General features: G+C 46.8%; 1 protein-coding gene across 7 annotated transcripts in view; it reads left to right on the forward strand.

The window, feature by feature from the left end:
- The window catches only part of Pcnt (pericentrin), a 96,209-nt gene that overhangs the window by 9,660 nt on the left and 69,234 nt on the right, over positions 1-17,315 (forward strand). For 6 of the 7 annotated variants that reach the window (XM_021652507.2, XM_021652508.2, XM_021652506.2 and 3 more), the window contains exons 8-13: positions 3,663-3,774; positions 6,543-6,783; positions 7,826-7,913; positions 9,653-9,830; positions 11,251-11,468; positions 14,708-15,165. In XM_021652507.2, the coding sequence (XP_021508182.1) occupies positions 3,663-3,774; positions 6,543-6,783; positions 7,826-7,913; positions 9,653-9,830; positions 11,251-11,468; positions 14,708-15,165 (1,295 nt within the window). Of the gene's footprint in view, positions 1-3,662; positions 3,775-6,542; positions 6,784-7,825; positions 7,914-8,692; positions 8,816-9,652; positions 9,831-11,250; positions 11,469-14,707; positions 15,166-17,315 lie in introns of those variants that run through there. The other variant, XM_060369324.1, reaches the window with a different exon arrangement.

Raw genomic sequence — 17,315 nt, forward strand, 5'->3', positions numbered from 1 at the left:
CGTAATGTTTGGTAGATAAGGCATAGAGACTGCCAGGCCAGGCCCATGAAATAATGTTCATTTTTGTTTTGTTGTTTGTTTTGAGGCAGAGTTTTTCTTTCTTTCTTTTCTTTTTTTTTTTTTTTTTTGAGATAGGGTTTCTCTGTGTAGCCTTGGCTGTCCTGGAACTCTCTCTGGAGACCAAGCTGATCTTGAATTCACAGAAATCCTCCTGCCTCTGCCTCTGCCTCTGCCTCTGCCTCTGCCAGGATTAAAGGCGTGTTCCACCACCACCTGAGGCAGGGTTTTTCTGTGTAGTCCTGGCTGTCCAGGAACTTTGTAGATTATAGTGGCTTCAAACTCAGATATCTGCCTCTGCCACTGGAGTGCTGGGATTAAAGGCACGAGCCACACCCAGCTCAATGTTTAATCTTGAATTCAGAAAACACATTGTTCCCTACACAAGTTCCTGAGACATTTATAAAAATCCTGAACACTAGGAACATACAGCCACATCCTCTGATCATATTTGAATAAGCAAGTAGTTTCTAAAACAAAGCAACCAAAACCATTTCTTCTTATGTATTGTAGACTTTTTCCCAGTGAAATGCTACAAAAGTCAGACATGAATATGGGCAGGTCCTGCTAAGAGACCTCAAGTACTTTCAGTATCCTACCCAAGAATCAAACTGTTAGCTCAAGAAATTCGGGAACAATAGGCCAGAAGCTGGAGTTAGTAGTGCTGGGCGTGGAGAGTTACAGACCTGAGGAGAGGAAGTCCTAAGATCTTAAGGAGGCCTGCCTGGTTCCTGGTGCTTCAGGCCATGTGCCCTCCTCATGCAGAGGCCAGTCTTGTGTGTTGGGCCTACCCTGAAGCAGGTTCTCCCTCATTGACTGGACAAAAAAAAAAGGCTTTTTGTCCCTTCTGTCCCAATACCCATGAGCAGAGTAGGGCCACCCCACAGTCAGCGCCACTCTTGCTGTAACCCCCAGCCTGCAAAGGCCTTGTCTCTCCATGTTTGACCACAGGGCTGTGGCCCAGGAGACATGCATGAGGATTTTCCTTCAGCCCAGCCTTCCTGACTAGTTATCCAGCCCTGGGCTGGGATCTCCCCACTGCTTATTGGCAGTATATAACTGCTCAGAGAAAAAAAAAAAAACTGATCTGGACAGGAACAGCAGCACATGTTCCTGAAAGGAACTAGACTTTGTGCAGACAAGATTGATTTAAAAAATAATTGTAAAAGTTTTAATTAAAATGTATCGTCATTTTCACCCTTCCCTTTCCTCTCTAACCCCTCCCATGTCCCCCCAGCCCCCTTTACTCCCTCTCAAATTTATAGTTTCTGTCTTTTTGATTATTGTTCTACACATTTATGTGTATTGTATATATGCAAAAAAATATAGATACATACAGCCTACTGAGTCAGTTTGTTGTTGCTTATATGTATTCCATTTCTGGGCTGACAACCCGATATTGAATGACCAATTAAGGAGGTCATCATCGGGGATGACTAATTGTAATTCTCTCTGTTGTCATTAGTTGCCTGTAGTTCTTTTTTCTAGCAGTGTAGCCCTTTGAAGTTTCCCCTTCCATGTCTGTTAGGGTTGTCATTGTTGGGGTCTTGTTTGGGCAGTCACATTATTTGGACATTGTGAGTGAATCCTGTCATTTCTGGGAGACACAGTTTCACAGCAGACTTCTGCTCTTTCTAGCTCTTACAATCTTTCTGCCCCTTCTTCTGCAATGTTCCCTGAGCCGTTAGTGTGTGAATTGTGTTGTAGGCATATCTACTAGTGCTGGGTACCCCCAGAGTTAGTCGTCTGTATTTCAGCCTGTTGTAGTTTTCTGTGATGGTGTCTGCTGCAAGGAAAAGCTTAAAAGAAAAACCTTTTTAGTGATTCTTTGTGAATTTCACAACATGCACCACAGTCTCACTCATCTCCTTGTCCTTTTATACCTACCCTTGCAACCTTACCCCCAAATTAAAAAAAAAAAAAATCTCATTGTGGAAGCTGTAGTGTGTCACACAGTAAACCTTTTGTCCACACATCTTTGCTTGCAGATGTTCATTGCAGTGAGTCAGTGGTCTGGTATGAGGCCCCTGGCCGCTGCTACACTACCAACACTGGATCCTCACCAGGACTCCTCCCAGTTATCCCGTTATTGCCCTGTGTCATGGAGATTCTGTGGCTTTGGATCTGAAGGACTGACCTCGTTACACGCTCCAGCAGTTCATAGATGGGGTGGCCAACTCAAAGCCTCGGGCCTGGGAATAAGAAGAAGGTTTTTTTGAATGTGGAGATGAGGGCTTACACTCACTGGGGATATAAGGATGAGTAGAATGCAGTTAGAAATCATGTTGGTCTGCTGGTGCAATAGGTTTTCCTCTGGAATCTGTGACCTCACTAGCCCCAGGTCACTATCTGGGTTTCCAGTACCTGGCATGTTTTCCCTCCTGTTTAGAGGGCCTTTACAATTTGGGAGTTATGTTAATGCCAAGATATGAGTGGCACTGTTGTACCTTTAGGAGTACCTTGCAGGGCTGGTCATTATTGGGTTTATAGGTATCACAGCTGGGTAGGACTGTTGATTGCTTCCCCCCCTTTGGCAGCTTGTATGGGATCTTCTGGAGCTATGGAAGCTAGTTCTTAGGAAGGAGGCTTTCAGGTCAGATCCAGCTGGAATCTTCTGAGTCCCGGGCCCGAAGTACATGGCATCAGATAGTAGTCTTAGTCATGAGTTATTTTCTTTCTTCCATTGGTGTGTTGTCATACTGGTGAAGGGGCTAGAAGTGGCCGCTCAGGTTCCTGATGGGTGCAGCCGCCAGCTGGTCCAAAGCCTTTGTGTGGAAACTAGAGGTGCCTATCAGCCCGAAGCAGGGCTTCACTTTGGCCTTGGTTCTGGTGGTACCTTCTTTGGTGCCAACACCTGAAGATTAATTCCACAGGTTGTGGTCTGTAGGTATGCAAATTCCTTGTAGTGGGACATTACCAATGTTTAGTATCAAAAGATTTAGAGAAAACCTATTCGTTAAACGGAGAGCCTGCTTATTTTGTGAATACTGTGGTTCATGCTGTTTTCTGAGATTCCTCCAAATAAGCATGGAGTAGAACTGATTGTAATGTTTGACCTGGTTCTGTGAATAGTTTCAAGGGGGCCCTGTCCTGGTCTAGGTTGGTTCCTGTGGTTTCACAGTGAGGACACATGGGGTGCATGGTATAGAAATATACAGCCAAAGTTCAGGTCAATAGGCAGATAGGCATGCTGTTCCCAGGACATGGCCCAGATTGGAGCTGCCCTGTGAACAAACTTACTTACTCTCTCTCTCTCTCTCTCTCTCTCTCTCTCTCTCTCTGTTTTAATTCTTATTTTTGAACAGTGTTGCTGTGTTGGCTAGGCTGGCTCCAAAGTGATTTTTCTGCCTCACTCTCTAACAGTGTGTGCAGTGCTGCTGGTCTTGAAGTCATGTTGGCCTTGTTTGGTTGAGGCTGTTCATACTATTTTGTTTTGGTTGTAGCATTTGCTGCCTTTTGAGCTCCAGGTTCTGATCCCAGATCTTACTCTGTATGTATTTCATGATTCCTTGTGTTTTCAGACATAGGAACGACCGTACAGAGCCACACATGTGTTGCCCGTTCCTCCCCTTTGCATCTCATGTGAACATTTTTCTTCCTCACAGTTAGAGACTCTTCAGGCATCCTATGAAGACCTGAAGGCTCAGTCCCAAGAAGAAATTAGAAGCCTGTGGTCCCAGCTTGAGTCTGTGAAAACCAGCAGAGAGGAACTGAGTGGTGAGGAATTTCTAAGCTATGCAGACATACCTTTACCTGTTTATTTTTGAGGTGGCATATTGGCACCCCAGAGCCTTGAACATTCTTAGCAAGAGCTGTACCACTGATCAAATCCCATCCCTAAACCTGAGACTCTTGATTGTTGAACCGTAGAGTTTACTAGTAGCAGAGAGAGAGAGAGACAGACAGACTTGTGACTTACTTGTACATCTTGAAGTTGATGTGATTTGTATACAAATGGAGACTTTGACAGTAGAGAGCATGTGCTGCTATTGCTGAGGACCCATGCTTGGTTCCCAGCACCCCTATGGCTATTCACAACCATGAGTCCAGTCCTGGGGAAATCCAGTGTTCTCTTCTGATCTTTGTGGGTGCTCCATGTACATATATGCGGACAAACACTCATACACATAAAATAAAAAATAATTTTTTAGCCTTTCAGAGGCCCTCTGTGGCAGGCTGCTGTCCTCTTCCCTGTTTTCTCCCTTTTCTGATATCTATCCTCTTTGCCTTTCTGAATGAAGATTGAGCATCTTAGTCAGAGTCCTCCTTTTTGATTAGCTTCCTTAGGTGTACAGATTTTTAATATGTTTATCCTATATTATATGTCTAATATACACTTATGAGTGAGTATATACCCTGTGTGTCTTTTGACTTCTGGGATACCTCACTCAGGATGATCTTTTCTAGTTTGCACCATTTACCTGCACATTTCATGATTTCCTTGTTTTTTATTGCTGAGTAATATTCCATTGTGTAGATGTACCACAATTTCTGTATCCATTCCTCAGCTGAGGGGCATCTGGGTTGTTTCCAGCTTCTGGCTATTACAAATAAAGCTGCTACAAACATGGTTGAGCAAATGTCCTTGTTGTATACTTGAACAGATGCTGAGACTTATGGCTAAACTTTGGGCAGAGTGCAGGGAATCTTATGAAAGAAGTGGGAAATAGTAAGACATGGAGAGGACAGGAGCTCCACAAGAAGAGCAACAGAACCAAAAAAATCTGGGCACAGGGGTCTTTTCTGAGACAGATATTCCAACCAAGGACCATTCATGGAGCTAACCTAGAACCCCTGCACAGATATAGCCCAGATATAGCAGTTCAGTGTCCAAGTGGGTTCTATAGTAATGGGAACAGGGACTGTCTCTGACATGAACTGATTGGCTTGCTCTTTGATCACCTCCCCCTGAGGGGGGAACAGTCTTACCAGGACACAGAGAAAGACAATGCAGCCACTCCTGATGAGACCTGATAGACTAGGATCAGAAGGAAGACCTTCCCTATCAGTGGATTGGGGGAGGGACATGGTGGAGAAAGAGGAGGGGGGGTGGGATTGGGAGGGAAGGAGATAAGGAGCTACAAGGGGGATACAAAGTGAATAAACTGTAATTAATAAAAATAAAAATTTAAATAAAATTTTTAAGAAGGAAAGAAAATTTCTACATAGAGAAAGGTTTTCTTTTTCTTTTTTTTTCTTTTTGTCACGAAACATATCAGCTTAGTGGCTATCACATGATGGGTCCCCTGATGGTACATGTATTTCTGGTGTAAGTGTCCTTCCCATGTTAGCCTTACCTGGCAATATTACCGGGTAATACAGCAGGATGAGTCCTAGCAGGCATCGGGGCTTTCTCCTCACATGTGCATCCTGGGAGCTCCCCCTGGGCAGCTGCCATCAGATGCCTGTGGCTCTAGTTCCAGTTTTTGAAGTAACCACCAAGTCTCCAGGGCCCAGTGACTGTGGCTGCTTTTGCTAGAGGCAACTACAATCCCATCCTCCCGCAGAGGTGCATTTCCTTGTTGACACACTCAGTCTCAGTTCTCTGCTTTCTGTCAGGAACAGACGTCTCTGTGTAGCCAGGTGGACATGGTCACTCAAAGAGCAGGCAAAGTCACTTGTGTCCAAGGCTAGAGGTGACTAGGTCCAATTCAGGCTGCCAGCATCTAGGGTCACAGCAGCCTTTTCCCAACTGGCATCCTTTTCCTGGTGCAAACAGAGCCTTTAAGACTACTGATTGCCCCTGAGGACGAGTATGATTTGGATCACGGGATAGTTATGAGAATGGACCAGAAACAGGGACATTTGGCAAACTCCCCTTTGTCGTTTGGTGTCAGGTGAGCCCTTCTAGTCTGGTCTAGTCTCCACCTTCTAGCCTTGTGCTCCGTTCTTGGCCAGATGTGGTGAACAGCATGTCAGCTTGTTGTTACCCTAGGGTCCTTCTGTTACTGGAAACTAGAGAAGAAATGAGCTGATAGGTCTGGTGGGTTTTCCTGTGGGACTTCATCCTGCAGGGAGCTATGATCTAAAATTGTTGGGGTTGTAACCACTTGGTGTAATTATTTCTTCAGTGGCTGCTGTAAACCAGTTGGCAGCATTCGCCTGGCCTCAAGCTGACGTGTGGTCTGTATCGCTGTGCAGAAAATTATCACTTTGATACCTCAAAACATGAGCTCAAAGAAAGTTTGGGATGCTGCGTCTGTCTGCCCAGCAACTCCCGTAGCTCACATGAGGGTGTCAATAGCTGTGCCTTGCTCCAGACCCCTTTCTAGAGTCCCTGAGCATGACAGGATACAGGTCGTTGTTGAGGGGACCATGTTTCTTGCAGCAGCCACTTGTTCTGACCCATTTATTCCAGCTTTTTAAGGGGCTTCTGAAATGCTGAGTGAGCCATGAGGCAGGAGGCTCTCATGTCCTCACAGTCTGCAGGGTTGGCCTGTCTCGGAATCTGCTCCCGGGTGATTATGTGCCTCTTCCTGCTGAAGGGTCATGGGAGCCACTCCTGGCCCGGGCATCTCACCTGGAGGAGTTGGAGCACCTTCGCGCAGACTTCGCTCAGCAGCAGCAGCAAGAAAGAGCCCAGCACGAATCCGAACTGGAGCACCTGAGGGTGTATTTTGAGAAGAAGTTGAAGGATGCTGAAAAGACCTACCAAGAAGACCTGACCTTGTTCCAGCAACGGCTGCAGGAGGCAAGGGAGGATTCTCTGGAGTCTGCAGAAATCAGGTAAAGGAAGCATTGTTCCCATTCAGTGGCTTTCTGAGTTGTGGGGACCTTGGGCTAAATTTGTAGCCCATTTGTTTGTGATCACATACTAATGGAGTACAGTAGAGTTGTTTTTTGTTTTGTTTTGGTTTTTGTTTTCGGTTGTTGTTGTTATGTTGCCTTGGCTGGACTTGCAGAGGAGGTCCACCTACCTCTTCTCCCCTTAACCCTGAATCAATGGTGTGAGCCACCACATCGAGCCCAGGAGAGCTGTCACAGAACTACACTTTGTGGGCTGGCCCTGGAACCCTGTGTGTCTTGTACCCACGTTTTTGCTGCCCGGCCAGCTGCCTGCGGCTGTGTGGTCTAGTTTCACTCTCTCGTGTTATAGCAGTGGCTAGGCAGACCTAGCATCATTTGGTCCTCAGCATATCTGGTCCTTACCTCTGTGTGGGCCACACGGTGGACAAGAGAGGGCTGCACTAAAGCTTTTATTTTACTCAAAAACATTTTAAAAAGGGCTGAGCACGGTGACACTCCTGTAATCAGGAGGCAGAGGCAGGAGGAGCTGTATGAGTTCGAGGCCAGCCTGGTCTGCAAAGCGAGTCCAGGACAGCCAAGGCTATACAGAGAAGCCCTCTCTCAAAACCAAAAGCAACAACGGAAACCAAAAAACAACATTTTAAGGTTACTTGATGTATACGAATGTTTTGTGTGTATAAATGTATGCACACCACGTGCCCATGGAGGTCAGAAGAAGGTGTTGCCTTTCCTGGAACTAGAGCTACAAATGGTTGTAACCACCGTGTGGAATTGAACTCAGGTTCATTGCAAGAGTAATGAACCTCAGTGCTCTTAACCACTGAGCCATTACTCCAGCCCCCAAGGCTTTTACTCTTATTTTATTCTATTTATTTTTTTCTGTCCTGGAACTCACTGTGTAGCCCAGGCTGGCCTTGAACTCACAGATTTCACCTGCTTCTGCCTCTTGAGTGCTGGAATTGAAGGTGTGCATTGCCCTGCCTCGCACACTAAAGCTTTTATACTTGTCTTCTCTCTTTAGTTCATCGTGCATATTTCCAGAGGAGATACCTGGCAGGGAAAGAAAGGAGCACCCTGATGAACTTGATCTTCTGCTTGAGCAGCCGAAGGTGACAGGCTATGTGTTTTTAATCTGAGATGAGGTTGAGAGTCATTCGTCTTTAAATTAGAAATTGGCTGTTTTTCACGTTATAAAGTCTGCTGTTCTGTCCTGTTGACTCAGCACACAGAGGGGAACTTGATTTTCCATCCTGGAAACACCTCTCACGTGTGCATCCTGGCCTGTCTAAGCAGTCAGGGCCAAGTGTGAGGCTGTTGTGTCCTTCCTTCCCCTAATCCTGCTTGCTTTCGCTGCTCATTTCTCAGCTGGCTGTCACCAAGGTTTCCTCTGCCGCCCTGCACACCTGTCAGCCCAGATTCTGACTTTCTGACAGGCGTGAAGCACCTTTTGTTGCTGTTTTTAACATCTGTTTCTTCAGTGTGTGCACATTGTTGTGTTTCTGTTGGTCCATCTGTGTGTGTGTGTATGTGTGTACGTGTGTACTCCCCCCATCTCTTATCCTCTTGCTCACTCTCAGTGAGGTAAAACTGCCTGTTCCACATTTCCTTAGTGTCACAGGGCCAAACTTGTCTCAGCAGTTTCTTGAGACTTGTTTCTGTAACAGTGAGAATATAAGCCTTGTTTTAAGAGGTAATTTTAGCTCATTAGAAATTCAGGGTGATGCAATTTATTTAGCTTTGAGGAAAGTGGGTTCAGTGGCTCCATTGTCAATATATGCTGATCCATCCATTCCTCATGCTGCAAAGCAGAACCTGTTCTTAGGGCTGGGACTTGGCAGCAACTAGAGATCCACTTGGGTTGCCTCTTCCTTTTTGTAGGGACTGTATCCTTGCCCCACATCTGAGCAAGTCCAGAATCGGGCTTTGAGAGGGATGTTCAGAGGGAGAGAGGATGCCATAGAAGTTGGAATGAGGAAGTGTGGAGGCCTATCCTACCTCCATGTGGCTCATGGTATGTTTGAAATAGACAAGTGACAGTCATGGCACCCAGGGGCAGTCAGCAGAGATGGCAGGCCAGAGTGGAGTCCCCTGAGAGACATGGGAAGGTACTGGTTTGAGCCTGAGGCTGACACACAAATAGGACCTGATGTCTGAGAGGATATAGGAACAATGCCTGTAAGGACAAAAGGCGATTGAACTGGTGAGCAGAACTCCTGGGCAAGCAGGCTAGTCCTGGGAGGTGAGTGAGGGAGAGTAGACTTCATAACAGGTTTGAACAGGCTTGTGGAATGATTACTAAAGTGGCTCTCCTTGCTGCTGGAGCTGAACTGGGCCAGTGCTCTGAATGATAGGCACTGGTATAATCATTATTGGGTGACAGATCACAGGAGCACAGAGCTCAGGAAAAGCCAAGGCTTAAGGTATGAGTCTGGATGCAGGAGTGATGCTGAGGGCAGGGAGACAATTGAAGATTAAGGGGAGGAGAGGAGGTGTCAGCAATTGACAGCAGAGTGGACACCTGCAAAGGGGCCTCATCTGTTCAGGGGTATAGCTGCCTAACTGTGACGGAACACCCATGGGTAGATGGCTTCTACTTGCTGCCATGGCCGGCCTCTCCTGCATGCTGACCTCAGGCTGTAGCCACTGCTTCTGCGGGTTCTCGGATCTAGTCTAGACATCGGTGGATGGATAAACAGATTGTGACAAGTCTGTACTGGGATCAGCTGTGTGGCCTAGTGAATGTAGCTAGGTTTATGTTACCGTTGAACACAGCAGGAAATGTCTCAAGAATAGTAAGAGTACAGGATGGTCGGGCTCATTGACTGACCCGCCCTGTGTGGTTCTCCAGGAGAACTCACAAAGTTCACAAGCCGGACTAGAAGAAGATTCCACGCACGAAACGGATGTGTTGAGTTCTTCCCTTGATTTCCAACTCGCCGAGGACAAATCACACAGCTGCTGCTTGAGGCCCGAGGAAGTGAAACAGGAGAGGCTCCCACTTGTACTTTCAGACCAGCACAACCAAGGTGTGTCTCATTTGCCCCTCCAGGCTTCCTGCTTTCCTGCCAATGCCTGTGGGAATGTCTTGGGAGTAGGCTGGTGCCTTCCTTGTGTTTTGTACCCATGGAGCACCCGGACATGTGGCTGCTTTGGCTGGGATTAGCGACCTCTGTGTGAAGACCACAGCCTGCTGCAGAGCGTGATGCACACTCTTGCTATGAGGATTGGTTCCGAAGCGAGTACTGCTAGATGGGTCTGAGTTGTGTTGGGGTGCTGGCTGGCCCTAGTGGAGGAGACCTGTTGCTGGCTTGCTCTGTCTACAGCGATGATTTTCTGCAGGATGGGTTGAGTCTGATGGAATAACACTCTGGGCATAGGAATTGACTTCTCACTTTCAAGAGGAGGCTTGCAGAAGCAGCATGCAGCACTAGAGGTGACGGCCCACCTGTGGGAGGTGATATTAGACTCTACTCTGCCTCTGCAGACCCAGTTCATTGGCTCAGCTGGTCAGACCAAGACTGCGGGTCGTTCAGGGAGCGTGAGGGAAGCTTTTAAGATAACCAAGCATAGGACTCTTGGTTATCTTCAAAGTGTGGTCCCACAGCTCTGTGGTCATTCCCAGTGATTCCATAGGTAGGCAGCAGAGGCCAGCAGGTGTGAAACATGGTGACAGAGTTACCTCCATTGTTGTTCAGCCCTTATGGGCATAGTGGCCCCCCCTCCAGTGGAGGCAAGGAAGCCAGGTTGAGGGCCCCACCTCAAGCTTTGGTGGGGTCAGTATCTACACTGCTATTCTGCTGCATGAAAACCTGCCTTGCTTTGGCTCTCCACTCAGCGCAGGACAGAGCAGGGTGAGAAGTTCAAAGCCCCACTTGAGAGCCAGGAGCCAATAGGCACCAGCCCCTGACTGCTCTTGCCCTTGCTGTACCGGGGACCTCCACAGCGGCTCGCGACGTGTTCTGTCATCAGTGCTGCTTGAATCCACGCAGTCCCTGTAGCGTTACTTGTTCTTGCTCCAAACCCAGGGCTTCTGCCTTTGTTTCCAGCTTCCACAGAAGGGAGATCCCGGCCCGATATAAAGGAGCCAGCCAGTGTGCCTGCTTCGCAGGCTCGGTCCCAATGCTGAAACCCTGAATCACATATGCCTGCCCCTGTGTGTCTGATGACGGGCATAGGGCTCATTGTGGATGGCCAGGAGCAGGTTGCACACCTTGCCCGGCCTTAAGGAACGCTTGGGCTGCCTTGGCGTGTGCTCCGTAGATCTCAGGGACTGCCGCATCTTAGGGTAGGCCGGGGTGTACCCTGCGCAGAGGACACTGAAGCACCGGCATCTTCAGAGCTGAGGTGCCCTGTTGGCTAAATAGTTGAAAAGGTTGCTGCCGTCCCATTGCTGCTGCCTATGGATGACACAATGGATGACAGTCTTCCTGTTCCCTTGTCCCTCAGGGCTTACACAAGCACATCTCCAGCGTGCAGAGGACACGGCTTCGGAGGTCGATGCCCAGGTGGCTGCTAGAATCCTGGCTTTGGAAGCCGAGCACAAGGTTGAGCTTTCCCTTCTCCAGGCTGAGCTCAAGGAAAAAATTGAACTCTTAAAAATAGAGAACAGAAACTTACAGGAGAAACTGCAGCATGAGGCCCATCTGAGGGAGGACCTGGAGAGCGTGAGTAGCCCCTCAGCGGGGCTTTGCATCTTTGCCGAAACCCTGTGGTCTGTGTGCTCGGGGCGGTCCTGACGACACCCCAACTGTGTATGGCACGGCTGTAGGAAAGTGTGCACCGTATCTTTGGGGAAAGAAATGCAAGTGGGTTTGCTGGACAGCTTCATTATGGTCTGGTACCCAAGGCCACAGCCAGTTTGGCTCCCTAAGGAAATGGTCAGACATCCTCAGGGGCCCCCAGGAAAGGCACTGGCAGTGTTCTAATCTCCATGCCACTGCCTCCAAGGATGTCCAGATTATGCCCATCCTTCATGGTAATTGTTCAGCCACCATGGCAAGTTCAGACACTCTGCCATTTTGTGAGCTTGAGAGAAAGGCTCTGCCTCACTATTATGGGCAAGGACAGAAAGGGAAATGTCAGTGTATTCAAAGTTACAAAAGGGCCTTCATCATGCAGCCAGTACAGTTCAAGGAGCGTGAACTGGTCTTTCTGTCCTTTGCCGCTTGAGTGTTAGCTGAGCCACGGTCTCTTCTTCAGCCTCATGACCGTGTCTGATAACATGTCTTCTGCCTTCATGCCTATGTTCTTTGAATGACATCAGAAAAGAGCTTTAGAGGAATCTCTTTTGGCCTACAAGTTTGATTACCAAGTTGCCTTTAAAGTCAAGGAAATGGAAAGGGGATGGAGTGGTGGCAGTAACAGCCCTGTGGAAAGCTGTGTGAGCCACCGGCCCGGTTCAGCAGCTGTCCCGCGTGCCGGGCTGTGGCTAGTCTGTGGCCTGTGATCTCTCCACACACCGTGGACTAGGACCATTTCCTAAACAATAGATGATTGTGGCCTGGAATCAGTTCAAGAAAGGAATGTGCCAGGCATGGTGGCACATGCCTTTAATCTTAGTACCTGGGAGGCAGGGGCAGGCAGAGCTCAAGGCCAGCCTTGTCTACACAGAAAGTTCCAGGATTGCCAGGGCTACACAGAGAAACTGTCTCAAAAAACCAAACCAAACCAACCAACCAAAGAACAACAACAATAATTATGGGCGTGTGGAATTCTCTTACAGTAATTTTGTTAAATTTTTGCTTTAAACATTTTGAAGTGCTATTATACATTTACCTGTTTGTGATTATATCTTCCTGCAAAGTTTACCTTCCTATTATTAATGAAATATCTCCTGATACTCTTTGCCTTAAAATCAGTTTTCTCTTTTTATTAGTATAGTCATGCCAACCTTGATAGTCATTTAGAGAAACCGTTTCGACACAACAGTCTTGCTAAATTATGGAATGCTAGGTGATAGGCTTGTGCTGCTCTGTGTGGTGCCATGAGCTTTGTCTTAGCATTTTGTTTTTATGCATTTTTCTTTTAGGCTAATGAAGGTAAAGTGCGTTTCATGTAGATGGTCTCGTTAAATATTAATAGACTTTGATAATTATTAATTTATTTGATAATTAAAAATACTAACTTACTGTAGTACTGAGTCTATGAACATTTAATGCAGTACTGATGTTGTTAGACTTTAGGTCTGCTATCTTATTGTTAATTTTCTCTATGTTCCTCTGTTCCTTTTTTCTCACCTTTTATGCTGGACTTTTCTCCATTTTACTGTGTTGTTGCCTTAGCAATAACAGTATTATAAGACTTGCTCTAAGCCAGGCATGTTATTGCGCGCCTTCACTCCCAGTACTCCAGGAGATAGAGGCAGGTGGGTCTCTGTCCAGGACAGCCAGGGCTACAACAGACAAACGAAAGCAAAAAGTATTTAAAAAGATTTGCTCTAAGAAGTCAGGTGTTTGAAGGGGAGCCAAGTTTGGTAGTATATACCTTCAATCCCAGGATTCCAGTGCTCTGGAGCCTGAGGGCAGCCTGTAATGATAGTCGTGGCCTCTGTTCCCCCCTGAGGACATGAGCTCATGTGTGCTTCATTTCTCCTTAGTTTTAGAATTTTCTTCATCATTTCTTGTGCGAATGTTTTGCAAAAGTTTTCTTTCACTTAAAATCTTTTTTCTTCATCTTTTTGTTTTGTTTTGTTTGGGTTTTTTGGTTGTTGTTTGTTTTTCGAGATAGGGTTTCTCTGTGTATGAAGCCTTGGTTGTCCTGGACTTGCTTTGTATTTTGTCGTCCGGGCTGGCCTGGAACTCAAAGAGATCCGCCTGCCTCTGCCTCCTGAGTGCTGGGATTAAAGGAGTGGGCCACCACACCCGGCTCATCTTTATTTTCGATACTCTTGCTGCAGTAAAATGTCTGCCGTGACAAGTTTTGTTTAGGTAAATATTTAAAATTATTGGTTCAATAACCCTGTTTTGATGATTTCATTATCTGTGCCACTTGGAATTGTTCCGAATTGATTGTTTTATCTCTTTAGCATGGGTCACAGTTTCCTGGTCTGTTGTGTTTTACATTCTTTAGCTTTGTGTCAAATCTGGATATTATGGGGGATATCTCTTGATTGGGTTCTATAGGGCACTGTGTTTTGTGTCAGGATGCAGTTGTCCTGATGAATTCAGACTCCACACTCCATCTCTGTTTTGGGGTGAGTGTTTTGCTCAGTTCTTTTAGCGTTAGCCAGCCTGCTTTTAGAATCGGGTCTACATATGCATTAATTTGGGGACAGCCTGCATTTGGGCCGTGTATGATGGTCTACTCGGTTTACAGGTTTCATAGTAGGGAGAGTTACTCTGATTAGGAACATAGGCTTTTATTTTGATGAGAATTGTGGCCACTCTCACCTTCATCTTTGGACACTGATTTGCTTCTTACTGATGATAGGGTTTATTTTATACTTTCTTGAAATTTCAGGTATCTGCCTTTCCTTAGCTTTTTCATTTATTTTCCTGTTCAAGAGACCTTTAGAATTACTTGTTTTGTTATAAATCAGGTGACTTAAACTTGTCTCTCATGGGTTCTTCCTCTTGCTGGTGTTAGATGTGGTCTCCCTTTTCAAAAGACCTATAGGTCCATCTTTGCTCCAGGCCAGAGTAAGTGTGTGTCTGCCTCCTGTGTGCATGGTCCCAGGTGTGGTTTTAAAGAGGAAAGCACAGTGTTTCATCTGGTTTGTTTGTTTGTTTGTTTGTTTGTTTGTTTTTTAGGGTCTTACCTTTCCCACCAACCCAAGATGTATTCCCACTGCTCTATGTAGAAATAAGTTGTGGAAATCTCCATGTTAGGGTACACTGGAAGCATTGCATCCAGTAATCTTTCTCTTAATGTCTTTCCTCTTATTTAAAACCACGTCATCTTACAGGTCAAACACAGTCTAATTGAAGACCATCAGGTCAGACTACGTACGGCTGAAGAAAAGATTCAGCTAATGAAACAAGAGTTCCAAAAAAAGGAAATAGAGTGGGAGCTTTCGCATGAGGACCTGAAGAGAGGAGCTGAAGAGAGATTGACTTCCATGTTTCTTGAGCTAAGAGAGAAAGCCGAGTCTGAGAAACAGTCCATCATAAACAGGTTTGAGCTTCGGGAGTCTGGCATGAGGCATCTGCAGGACCAGCAGGCTGCCCAGATCTTGGACCTGGAGAGATCTCTGATGGAGCAGCAGGGCCGCCTGAGGCAGCTGGAACAAGAGCTCATTAGAGATGAAGGTCTGCTCTGTAGCCAGTGTGGCCAGGAGCCCCCTGTGGCCCAGGATGGGGAGCACGTCATGCTGGTCCGTGAGAAGGAGGACTGTGCCCTCCAGCTGCTGATGGCCCAGAACAGGTGGGTGAAGCTGTGGGGTGCTGGGCTTGGCGTGGAGCCACCTGCCCACAGTGCTGGCGGAGGCTGAGGCGGGACCTGGAAGAGTGTGGAGTAGAGCTCGGGCGGGTCGAAAGTCTGTGAGGAGGTGGACCAAGTGTGACATAGCCCATTCTTCCTCTCAAACCGCAGGAAGCCTTGTGCCCTGTGACAGGAGGGAGCAGCATAGTCACATCCTGTCCCTTGCACGAACCTGGGTGTGCATGCATCCTGTTCCTACCCATACTTTCTTACTTACTTGCTCTTGTTTTAGAGAGGAGGTCTCCTTTGGTCGCTAAGATGGTTTAAAGGCACTGCAGTCCTCCAGGCTCAGCCTGCTAAATGCTGTAGCTATAGGTGCATCCTACCATATCTAATCTAGGCTCTGCCTCCTAAATTCTGTAACTGTATCTAACCTCTCCTGTCAGACAGAGCCTTCTGTACAGTCTTTGATAGCCTCATACTCTCTGTAGCCCAGGCTGGCGTCTTAGCTCCTAATCCCTCCACCTTAGTCTTCTGCCTGCTGTGACTACAGGCATTTGTACTATACCTATCATGCCTTTGTTCTTCGTTTACATGTTTTAAAAGTTCACTGACAGAATCTTTTTTTAAATAATAAACTAAATTTTATTCTTTTATTCTTCATTTTCCTGTTTTTACATATTTAAATACCTAAAAATTATGTGTATGGGTGTTTTGCCTATATGTGTGTCTGTGCACTGCAAACATGCCTGTTACCTCTGTAGGCCAGAAGAGGGCATCAGATCCTCAGGAACTGGAATTACATACTGCTGTGATTGTTGTGAGCTGCCGTGTGGGTGCAGGGATGCAGGGAACCCCTGTCCTGGAAGAGCTGCCAGAGCCCCAGCCTCCTCAGCCACTTCTTCACATTCTCAATGACAGTTTTTGTTTTTTTTTAAATTTTTTTGATTTTGTTTTTGTTTTTTTTCTTTTTGAGATAAGGTCTCTGTAGACCTGGATGTCGTGGAACTCACTAGCTAGACCAGGCTAGCCTTGAACTCACAGAAATCCTCCTGCCTCTGCCTTCCAAGTACTGGGATTAAAAGCCTGCGCCACCATGCCTGGCATTCAGTAACAGAATCTTAAACCTCACTTATGAGGTCTTACGTGGACGCGTCCTTCATTGAGATGAGTGTTTTGTCTGTCTTTTCAGCTGAAGTTAAACATTTCCTTCTAAACCTCATACCTCCTTTAAGTCACAGATTTAGGACGAAACGAGATTATTTGCCTCCTTTGACACCAGCTCTTCTGCAGCCTTGGTCTTCAGGCTGTAATTACCAAGGACTGCTGAATCTGCTGGTGCCTTGGCCCCGCTTTGCTCTCCACCTTCCCCGGTGTCAGGGATGCTCAGATGTTCTTCTCTGGGTGTGAGATTCAAGTCCATCTGGCCCATTATTGTCTGGGCCAGATATCAAACCCCACAGGACCCTCGAGTTCCTGCCTCACAGAATCCCTACAGCAAAGTAATCTGTGGCAGACCCATGGCTAAGTTGCACATGGAAAACCAGAACCCTTGGGGCTGGGAGATGCCTCAGTGGCAAGAGAGCTCCTTGTGAAAGCACTGATGATATGAGCGTGAATCCCTAGCACTCGTGTAAAAGCTGGACATGGCTGCATGTATGTGTGACTTCGTTGCTTGGGAGTGGAGACCAATAGATCCCATAGGCTTGCTGCTCAGCCCTCCTAGCTAAAACAGCTCCAGGTTCAATGGGATACTCTGGTTTGATGGAATGAGACAGAGATCAATAAAAAGATGCCAATGATGTGCTTTGGCCTCTGGGTGTGAGTACACAGTACATATGTGTAGACACACACACGCAAACTTATACATACGTACACACACACACACACACACACACACATACACACACACACATGCTCTCAAAGTCACAGTTCATGCGGGTGTGAACTTAGCAAACATACCATGGAACACAGCCTGTTCTGCCAGCGACCTTGGCATTATCTGGTTGGTCACAGTCCCACAGGTGGCATCAGCTCCTCTCATTCAAAAAAAGCCTTCCTTCTCTTCTGGGTTTGCTGTCATTCTTTCCCTGGGGCCATTGGACTGCCTTGTAGCCCTCTTAGGTAATAATCTTCCCTGTCTAGGCACAGAG

This window comes from Meriones unguiculatus, chromosome 16, assembly GCF_030254825.1.
Source record: "Meriones unguiculatus strain TT.TT164.6M chromosome 16, Bangor_MerUng_6.1, whole genome shotgun sequence".
NCBI classification, from domain to species: Eukaryota; Metazoa; Chordata; class Mammalia; order Rodentia; family Muridae; genus Meriones; species Meriones unguiculatus.